This window comes from Syngnathus floridae, chromosome 17, assembly GCF_059516105.1.
Source record: "Syngnathus floridae isolate MCC-2025c chromosome 17, RoL_Sflo_1.0, whole genome shotgun sequence".
In the NCBI taxonomy this organism is placed as follows: domain Eukaryota; kingdom Metazoa; phylum Chordata; class Actinopteri; order Syngnathiformes; family Syngnathidae; genus Syngnathus; species Syngnathus floridae.
Window position 1 is genome coordinate 5,945,244 of NC_142429.1, and position 10,436 is coordinate 5,955,679.

A 10,436-nucleotide genomic window follows, 5' to 3' on the forward strand; every position below is an offset into this window, starting at 1 on the left:
CATCGTCAAACTGTTGCCAACACACTAAAGGAAAGAAAAGGAATTCTGGCACTTTGTGTAGCTATCGAGCGTTTTGATCCATATTCGCCAAACAATTTGGCCGTATGTGTTATGGCCTTCCAGCATTTATCTCGGGTGCAGTAGAACGGCGCGAGAGTGCTCACGAGCTGCCAGCTCCGAGAGCGGATCTGAGAGGCCTCTTTGGCAATATTTGCCTCGTTTCGTCTCACTTTGTACTTTAAAGTCACAATGATGACATAATTTAAAGTGCCGAATGGGCTTTGTGCAGCACAACACAGGAAATTACTGTGCCGTGTTAAAAGGAAAGTTAAGTGTGCCTTCCTTGCGTGTGAAGTTAACGATGAGCAAATGCTATAAAGACCTCCCTATGTAATCATCTTCAGAAAGTTTACCATGATAAATTAAACATGCTGTTAATTAACTGTGTTTAAACTCCTGTTGTGAGCTTGTGAAACTAAAAAAAAATGTTTTTTTAATTGGCTTGGTTGATGATACATTACTGAATAAATAAACACACACACACGTACACACAAAAGCTGGGGCTTGTATCCAAATATTTGTCACTGTCTCAATAGTCATGTACAACGTAGTTTGTCGGCAGTAGCAGCAATGCGCTCATTGGCCGCTAGGGGCGCCGCGCACCATCTTGCAGCAGACACATTAGAAGAGAAGGGAGACAGCCAAGCTGACAGCCGCCGACTGTCCTCTTTGTTACGCTTAAAAAACTCTCGCCATCCTCAAGTATGACACCGTGCAACGCGACTGCTGGTTCCGGTCCAGATGCCCGCTGCGTTCTGCGGGGCCGAGAAGGTGAAGTATTTGTCACTTTGGTTTGAGAGCTCGCGCTGACAGCGGAGGAGAGATTGCGGTCGTCAGTGGAGAGGGGCGAGGGAGCGAGAGGGAGGGTGAGAAGAGATCAAATGCGTGCGCTACCGTCGCTTTGCTGCTCGTTGTATATCCGCTCGGAAACGGGCACGGAAATGTCCCGCGTGCGCACCCCCCACACCCCTCGACGCCCGCGGAAGTGTCGGCGGTGGTCTCGCCTCACGCGCGGACTACTTTATGTGCGCGCCGACGGCGGAGGCGGGCATGTCAGCGGGTGAACAGTGGCACAAAGTTGTGCACTTGTCGGTGAGCCGCCCGGAGGCCTGCTGGCTCACTGCGTGCGTGTAGCATGTGTGTATTATGGGTGTGTAATATGTGTGTACACGGAGTTAGTTTCACGCGCCCCTCCCCCACTTTGGCCGCCGCTCTCATGTTCAGTTTTGACATGAATGTGACAAGGCTCCCTCGACAAACGTTGGAGAATAAATATTAAGCGCGCGACATTTTGTTCCACCGACCTGCCAAAAGACGCACCTGCGATAGCAGGTCAGCGAATCTGAATATCAATGCGCGAGCTGGAACAGCAACCGGTACCAATAGTGACGCTGTTATACCAGATCCAAATGTAATCTTATGCCCTTAGTTGCATATGCATCTCAGAGTAGTTTTGATATTAAAATGGAAAAACTCAAATTTACACTAGGGCATCCATCCATTAATTCATTTTTTTTATAGTCCATGCCATTGCAGATTCTACAAGATTCAAACCCAGGAACAGAACAGATTTAGGTTATAATACTGAATGAAATAAACCGCCCAAAACAAACAGCATCCATGCAACGTCAAAAGCCAGCAATGTTACCTTCAGAACATTCACTATGATTATTTTATACCCAAACAAGCAACATTAAATAATCATAGCCTGCTGGATAACAATGAATGCACAAATACCTCTGTCAAACTTTTGTAAAGTCCAGCACGACAGCGGTTTACAATTCCTAACAAAGCCTTGCCTCGGCACAGCTGCTTTTTAATTCGCTCGATAAAATCCTGTTTGGTGTGCACGCGAGGCGTGGGTGTGCCCCGAAGCAGCCTGCGATGGCATCCGATATTTCTTGCGTAGCATTCAAAGCAGCTCGAGCTGGAGCGTGTCAACAGCTAACATCACAAACATGTCACATTTTAGAGACTCTTATCAATGCAAATCAAAACCACACCTTAAAAACGAGACACATGCGCTCCTTGGCATCTTTGACACACACTTGTCCTTGAACGACCCTTAAAATGGTGACACTGAAGCTTCAGCGAGCAAAAAGGACAAGCAAATGTAGGATGATGCAAGAATGAATTCAAAAAGCTAATGTGAGCTAATAGCATGGTTTAATTAATGCTCCGAATCTCAAGTGAATCTGTAATCATGATACACTTATCAGACCAAAATTTGACACATTATTAACTCGTGACATCCTATACGAAGCTGCTTTATGAAATATTCACCTCCTTTGGATTTTTTGCTGAATCTGCATTCATTTTAGTGTTCGGCTTGGAATTGGCCACTTGAGTCCTCCATGAAAACGCTGAGTGTGCAGAATAATCGAAACGGAATGCACGCTCATGGCCGAATGTTCTTATGGAATTCTATTTCCCCTCCTATGCAGGAGTTGCTTTGCTGCGACGTAAGTAGGCTTCCGGATCTCGCAATCGTGTTGTCGGGGCTCCACGGCCACGTTCTACTTGGATGCCGGGACTATGAACGTGAGCAACCACGGGGGCTTCCTGGTGGACCCGGGCGGCAGCTTCAATGAGGACGCGCCCAGACCTCCAGTCCCCGGGGAAGAGGGCGAGCTGGTGCTCACCGAGTGCCACAACAAAAACCTCAAATGCGAGGCGTCCGTGGCCACGCCCAGACGGCCGGACCAGGACTTGGGCTACGAACCGGAAGGCAGCGCTTCCCCCACGCCGCCTTTCCTGAGATGGGCCGAGTCGCTTCACTCGCTCCTGGACGACCAGGACGGCATCCATCTGTTCAGGACGTTTCTCAAGCAGGAAGCGTGCGCCGACCTGCTGGACTTTTGGTTCGCCTGCAGCGGTTTCCGCAAACTGGAAGCCGGCGAGGGCAACGACGAGAAGCGGCTAAAACTAGCCAAAGCCATTTATAAGAAGTACATCCTGGACAACAAGGGCATCGTTTCCAGGCAGATCAAAACGGCGACTAAGTCCTTCATCAAAGACTCCGTGATGAAGCTCCATATCGATCCGGCCATGTTCGACCAGGCCCAGACGGAGATCCAGACCACGATGGAGGAAAACACCTACCCTTTATTTCTTAAATCGGATATATACTTGGAACACGCTCAGGTAGGGGGCGAGAGTCCCAAGCCTTACGCCGATCAAAGCCCACTTTCGTCCGACACAAAGAATCTGGCTGGATATTTGCCCACGTTAACCGAGCACGAGGAGTGGAGATGTGAGTCGGAAGAACCTGCAGATTGCGACCCCGTGCCCAGACTCACTCAGAGGCTTCTCACAGAGACGCCATCGCATCGAAGATTCCAGGAAGAGTACAGGTAACACCTCACAGCTTCATTCTCACCTTCTAAGCTTTCCTCTGCCAACTACTGAATTGGAAAGCAACCCCCCCACCCTCAGAGCTGCCCGAAATGTGAGATGAAATGTGTGTAGCTAGAGATAAGAGGCAGACGATGCATGAAGAATTCCAAGTACTTATGGTGGGCTGACGAGGAGGCTGCAGGGGAGCTTTCCACTTTTTTCAAAGTCAGAGCTTCTCGTGCTGCCGTTTTAGCTAGAAATACAGCCAGCCAGCTTTAGTTTGCTTTCTTCTCAATAATACCAATATTGAAAAGGTACCACAACCAAAGCCTTAAAAGATTGAGAGTTTTCGATGAACGACTCACACAGGAAAGTTAAAAGCTAGCAAAGCAAGCGTACTGAGACACATTCCATCCGCAGACTTGTAACTAAAGGCGAGTGCCGGTCATCAATATTGATCATGTTTGAAATCTCAGGCAAGAAGGAAAAATAGGTCTGCACATAGGCTCACTGCTGCAGCGCTTTCAGGCGTGTGCATTCACGCTCGTGTGATGTATAAATAATGGAGGCAGGTAGAAAGAAAGGTATGATCACTAATTCAAGAATCAATTATCTTGGCTTTGTACAAAAAGACTCCTCGCGCCTTTGTCTATTGACGTTTAGGCCTTTCTACGAACCTCACCTTTTCCCTCTCAGAATTCCCTCATGTCCCCTTATTTCGAGCGCTGCACTCTGCTTGTTGCATACATTTCCATTATTAAGGGCTAAAAGAATTAGCCGGCTGCAAAGGTTTTTCTCACTGAGCCTTTTTTTTTTTTTCCCCCCTTCTGGAAGCGTGTGCATTCTAAACACGAAGGGAGCCCAGTCGAATGCTTTCGGGACTTCGAATGTGAATAAAAAAGACAATGCCGAACATCTATAATTCATGCGCGCGAAGCGTTGTCAGAAGTATTCTCGGCAACGTCAAAAGCAGAATGTGAGCGATGTCAAGTGAATGTCTGGAGATGTTCGACGCGAAAAACATGGCTTGTTAAAATTTGCCATACTATGTAGGCATCACCACAGCTGGATGGTGGCTAGCAATAGCCCAAATGAATTTTTATTTTATTGGTGAAAAGAACAAACACGAGTGGTGTTGGTATCGTACCCTGCGGAACACCCCTTGATTATTTAGGTCTAAAAATTAGCATTCATCAATAGTCAAACTATCTAGATCAAGATGCTAATTCAATCTCAGAAGCTACTATATAGATCCTGCCTTATGTCGAGCGGTACCAACGAAGATGCAAAAGTGGCTGTTCTGACTTGACCAGAGAATTCGCACAGAGCTATGCACCTTTTTTAATCTACATGCACAGAATTTGGCTCTAAATTACTTGCACTTTGGAATTAACATGGTACCTCAAACAGAACCTTGAGGTACACCCTTGTTAATTTATTCCAGACCTGGTCGGGAGCCCGCCGACCGCTACTACGCCAATGCCGGACATGCGTTAGCTCCGGCCACCAGCGCTAACGACAGTGAGCAACTGAGTATGTCCAGCGACGCCGACACGCTTTCCCTCACTGACAGCAGCGTGTAAGTATTTTTTATTCTTTATATTTTTTAGCATTGTTCTTCAAGTGTTGTTTACACTTCCGAAAATGTTTTTTGTTTATTCCAGAGATGGCATCCCACCCTACAGATACCACAAACCTCATCGGCGGGAGATGCATGAAAGCGTTCGAGCAAACGGGCGCGTGCCGCTGCCTCTCATTCCCGTGAGTTATTCGCGGGTTACTCCCCCCCCCCCCCTTCCGCAACCACCAACTCATTTCCCTCTTGGTTTCTTTCAACTGTCTGTCTCTACCGTATTTGTCTCTCTTCACGTGTACCCCTGGAGATGGTGCATATTTAACATGTGTGTGTGTGCTGTGGGGGAGTGTAAGAATAGTAGCGAAGAGAAGGCTGTCTCAACCTTGCTTTCTTTTCGGAAGCTGCGCCCAAGCAGACGAGAAGGCTCCCCCGTGACAGCCGGATGCCTCCCCCGTGCAGCTGAGGCTGCCTCTCGCCAGTCCTAATTAGGCCGACCAATCGGGTGGCGGCGTGAATTGACTGCATTTTACAGCGCTAATCCTCTCTCGTGTCCTGTTAACGAAGTCACCATAAATTAACTGTATGGGGAATCACTAAATCGCACATTTTGATAAAATATTGGCTTTATGATCTTAATCATGAAAAGTAAGTATCAAACGTGTTCTGTGTTTGTATAATCAGTGTCAGTTAGCCACATTAGCTTACTAGCATTTGCTACCAACTGGTCGCGGCACCTAAGCATACTCTTAAAGACGTTTCAAGCAAAGCAAAGAAATAAAAAGTAGCTTACTAAAATTACATACGTAGATTTTGAAGAAAAATAATTGAATAATGCTTTGGATAATTTTAAAGGCTGTGGGAATCACTGCAAGATTAAAAATTCCGAGGATATGTCGTCATGGAGTACAAAAATGTACTAAGGTTGTGATGCCCCCCCTTTCCAGCGCACCAATAGGATTCCAAAGGACATTCACGTGGCGCCGGAGCGCTTCGCCGCCAACCTGATCCTCCGCCTGGAAGGCGTCCTGAGAGAGAGGGAGACGGAGGAGCGACTGAGGAAATTACGACTGGTATGTCTCTCCATACCGAATTCAGCACGTGAACGCCATTCACACAATGGGAAGCCTTGTGCGCTGTGCATTCTTTCAACTGACAACATTTCATCGGAGCTTGCCCGAGCTGTACCCGAGGCACCAGTCAAGGTGCGTTTAAAGTCTACAAAGGAGACTTCAGTGAAATTAATGAGGCCGGCTATTAAGAGGAGGCTAAAATAAAAAAAAATAACAGTGCGACATGAATCGGTTGGCGAGTTCTGTGGGCGATCTGGTTTTCAGATGGCGCACCTGCGCTTGTAAGCCGGCAAAGGCGTGGCAGACGATTGATGTCGCTCGAGTGCCAGTGAAATGGGCCTCAGAACTCAGAGCCAAGTGTTTGGTTTGCTTTGGATCACAATGAAAAGAACACGCCAATGAGCATGCATACTGGTGATGAAATGCTGCCATCTTGTGGTGAAAATGGAGCGAACCAATCGAGGCTTATGGTGACAATACTCATTTTTCCCCACCAAAGGAAGAGGAAGGCGATGAAGGCTTCCCCGCTGGTATTCACCCGCAGAAATACGTCGACTACTATGGCCCCTTCCTGAGAGACGCCCACGAGGAGAACCCCGAGAGCATCCTGGATGAGCACGTCCAACGGGTCATGAAAACCCCCGGCTGCCAATCGCCGAGAACGGGCCGCCACTCTCCCAAGTCCCGCTCGCCGGACGCTTTTAAAGGGGCGGCAGGGACTGCGCCCCCTTGGGGCGTTCAGGCCAAACATCCGTCCAGGCATGCTCTCAAGGGAGAGTCGGGTCACCACTGCAAGCATCACGTGCACCAGGCGGAGGCACCTTGGAGTGTGGGATCCACAAACATGGAGCATGCAGGCTACGGGTATGTTTGTTAAGCGATGCGTCGTCTTGGCCACTCCTCACTAAGGATGGCGCTGTTGTGCAGGAGCAAAAGTGGCGCACAGTGCAAACGAGCGTTCAAGCGTGAGGAGGAAGCAGCGGCCCCTGTGGAAGACCTGGAGAAGAAGCAGAAGATCCTGATGTGGCTCATGGAAGGACAGAAGGAGATGATCCGACACAAGAGGAGCACATACGGGTCGGTCATACTTTTGTCCAGAACATTCCTGCAAAGTTCCTCTGTGTTTTGCTACACTACATTTCACTTTAGCTTAGCGGATCCACAAGAATTTAATTCAAGTCTTCATCTTCTATTGTAGTAGCACTGCCGGATCCAAGAAGGTCCCGGGTCCTCCCAGCTGCCCTTGGGACAATGTGCAGCCGTCGCATCCTTTCATTCAGGATCCCACCATGCCGCCCAACCCGGCCCCGAGCCCCCTCATCCAACTAGAGGAGGTACGTCGGCGGTTGGCGGAGGAGAAGATGATCAAGTCTGGAACGCTGCAGCCCAAGCAGAGGTGAGCGGAACGCATCGTTTTACAGTCTTGCCCCGCCTTGTCCAGGTTCACCCACTTTCTGAGAGAACATAACTCAAACCCAGTAAAATCCCTTTGAGTAAAACACCCATGCAGGTCTAACAAAGATGGCGGTTGTTGGCTCCTTCAGGTATGTGATGGAGGTGATCCAGCGGGGTCGCACCGCACTCAGGCCTGCACAGTTCCCGCCGCTCAGCGTGGTGCCCGCCGTGTCGGACTGCGAGCTCTCCGAGCCCGAGTACGTCCGCCCGCATTCCCAATTTACCCTCCATCACCCTCGCCCCCACCATGAACATTTAATTCCAAGCCCGCTCTTCTGTTTCCCATTACGAGATGGTGCTCAGCTACAAGCATCCTTCATCTTCTATTTATGTTTTCTTTCTCACTCCCATCTGTGTGTTTTTAATGCTTTTTAAATTGAAATTTAATTTAATTTAAAATCTAATTTAAATTTAATTTAAATTTAATTTGAATTTAAATTAAATTGCACATGTCATGTGTATTCGCAGGCATAAAGTGACAAAAAAGCAAGTTTCCAACAGCATGACAGTGGCGTACTACTTTTGCGGGGAGCCCATACCGTACAGGACATCCGTCAAGGGCCGGCTGGTGACGCTCGGCCAGTTTAAAGAGCTGCTGACCAAGAAAGGAAACTACAGGTCAGACTTTATTCAGCTACATATGGGTGGCAATGGAAGGAGACGATTGTAACAAGAATGTCGTGTGCCGAAAGTTTCCACATCATGTGACTGATTGAAAAACCTGGTTGTTGGCAGGTATTATTTCAAGAAGGTGAGCGACGAGTTTGACTGCGGGGTGGTGTTCGAGGAGGTGCGCGAGGACGACGCCACGCTGCCTATCTTTGAGGAGAAGATTATCGGCAAAGTTGAAAAGATCGACTAAGGCGCGAGTTGGGAGAAAGGGAACAGGAAGTGAGTGGAAAGCGAAACAAGGAAGTGCTTAACGGAGGCGGACGATGTAGCTTTGTAAAGTTTACTTACAGAAAAGCGCTGCAGATTTTTTTTTTTTTTTTTTACAGTGTTATGATCACTTGATCTTTCTAAAGTAACCACACTCTTTGTGATTCTTTTTATATGTATTGATACCAGGCGTGTACAGTTTGTGGTAACAAATAACATTTTATATCTATTTAACTATTTAAAATTTGCTATCCTATCCAAGACCCCCCCCCTTCCCCGATGGAGACGATCACAATCCTTTGTAAAAGGATTATATTTATGACTTGTTATTTTTGAATGCCACTTAAAGAGTAATTTATTATTTTGTGACATTTTAGTCAGGCAGCACTTTGGGCGCCTCAGTTTTAATTGCGTGTTTTAAGTGGGCTTCTTGTAGCAAGGCCACCGTCGCGATACCTTATTACCCCAAATTGATAGGCCACCATGACATTGTAAAATAATAATTATTATTGTTATTTTTATTGGACCACTGCATTCATTTCAGCCAAGTGTTAGTAAAATGGCCTCTAACACTGAGGGTGCTGTCAAAACAAATCCTAATTGTACATTTGAACATCTATGCAAGCTTATTGTGGTGGATTATTATTATTAAGAAAAAAAATGCGATCTAGAATTGGCCTGTTCGAGGTTCTGTTTATCTTTACGTACCACAACATTTTTTTTTTTCGTGAAAAGTCTGATTCCAGCATCAAAGTCAGTGCCTCGCATTTTGGTGCCTGGAAAGATTGTCACCTTTATAAGTAAATGAAAGCAGATGAAGTAAGAGCTGTCACTATTTTGGCCCCTTTGAGCAGATGTGATATCTCATTGACGTTTACCGGTAAACACATGCTACGCTAAAGAATGTACATGCTAAAAACGGCTTGTCCACCATTACCATGAAGACCTTGTAAGGAAGAGTCGAGGGGTTGCCATGGCAGTACCTGAATTGCAGTTTTCCATATGACAAGCCTGTGTTGCCTCAATAATGTTTTCAAGGTAATATAACGGCCTAGGTGTTATCAGGGAAGCGCTTATTTTGCTGACTTGACCTTTGTTTACATGAGATGCTAGGCTAATGAATGTACATGCTAAAAACATGCAGAATGGTGCCACTTGAATTTTGTGTTGTGTAAGCACACAAAGTAGTGGAAGGAGTCCTGGATGAACCGCCTCATTAGTAGACACTTAAGCAGGCGTTGCCATGGCAACAACCGACAAACCCCCCCCCCCCTTCGTTCTATGACAAGCCAACACAATGTATAGCATCGGTATAGTATTTGGAGCTATAGTTTTAAAGGGAAAATAATTTACATAGCGTTGATTACGGGGGAAAAAAAGATTGTATTCAGCAATGGATATATTATGAAAGCATTTAGAGCAAACAACTACTGTGTCGCTCTCAAGAGAAGTGCACAAATGTCACAAAAGTCTAAAAAACAAAATGTTGAAGGCCATGATGGGGCGTCACTCGCTTCTCAACGGAGCTGTCGCTAACGTTGAACAAAAGTCTTTGAGGTCCTATTATGCGTGTCGCTGCTGGGTAGAAACAGCCAATTGATCGAATGTTCTGAAATCTTGTACTTTAGATGCAGTATAAAACTAATAGTGTATTTGTCATATTTGAAGGAAATTATTTAATTTATGGAACTCATTTTTTCATGTTGTAGTCTTATGAGACAAGCCGTTTTAGTTTCAAGCCCCCAAATGTCATTCAAATGTATAAAGCAACCATCAGAGTGCCTTTAATATTATTATCATTGTCATCATTGTTCCCATTGTTTGTTTGTTTGTATGTAAATATGCGCGGCATGAAGTGTCATCAACCAGCAGCCCAGTCAGCACATTCATAACCTCCCAAGAGAGAAAAAAAAAAACACTTGAAAAAAGGTACCTGGACAATAAAAACATGCAATAAACCAACACTGGACTACGTGGTGTAATTATTTCAAAGTATTAGCTACCTAGCTAGCTGGCATTAGTGTGTTTTGCTTTTTCATGACACCACCACTCAAGGGTGG

The 10,436-nt window shown here is 46.4% G+C and overlaps 1 protein-coding gene across 1 annotated transcript; it reads left to right on the forward strand.

Moving 5' to 3' along the window:
• Window positions 1-662: 662 nt before the first annotated feature.
• On the forward strand, window positions 663-10,338 carry axin1 (axin 1). Its single transcript, XM_088357575.1, has 11 exons — window positions 663-831; window positions 2,505-3,413; window positions 4,841-4,975; window positions 5,061-5,157; window positions 5,917-6,042; window positions 6,542-6,906; window positions 6,970-7,119; window positions 7,241-7,438; window positions 7,587-7,694; window positions 7,966-8,115; window positions 8,233-10,338. The coding sequence occupies exons 2-11, from the start codon at window positions 2,596-2,598 to the stop codon at window positions 8,357-8,359; spliced, it is 2,274 nt and encodes a 757-aa protein (XP_088213701.1). The 5' UTR covers window positions 663-831; window positions 2,505-2,595; the 3' UTR covers window positions 8,360-10,338.
• Window positions 10,339-10,436: the final 98 nt, after the last annotated feature.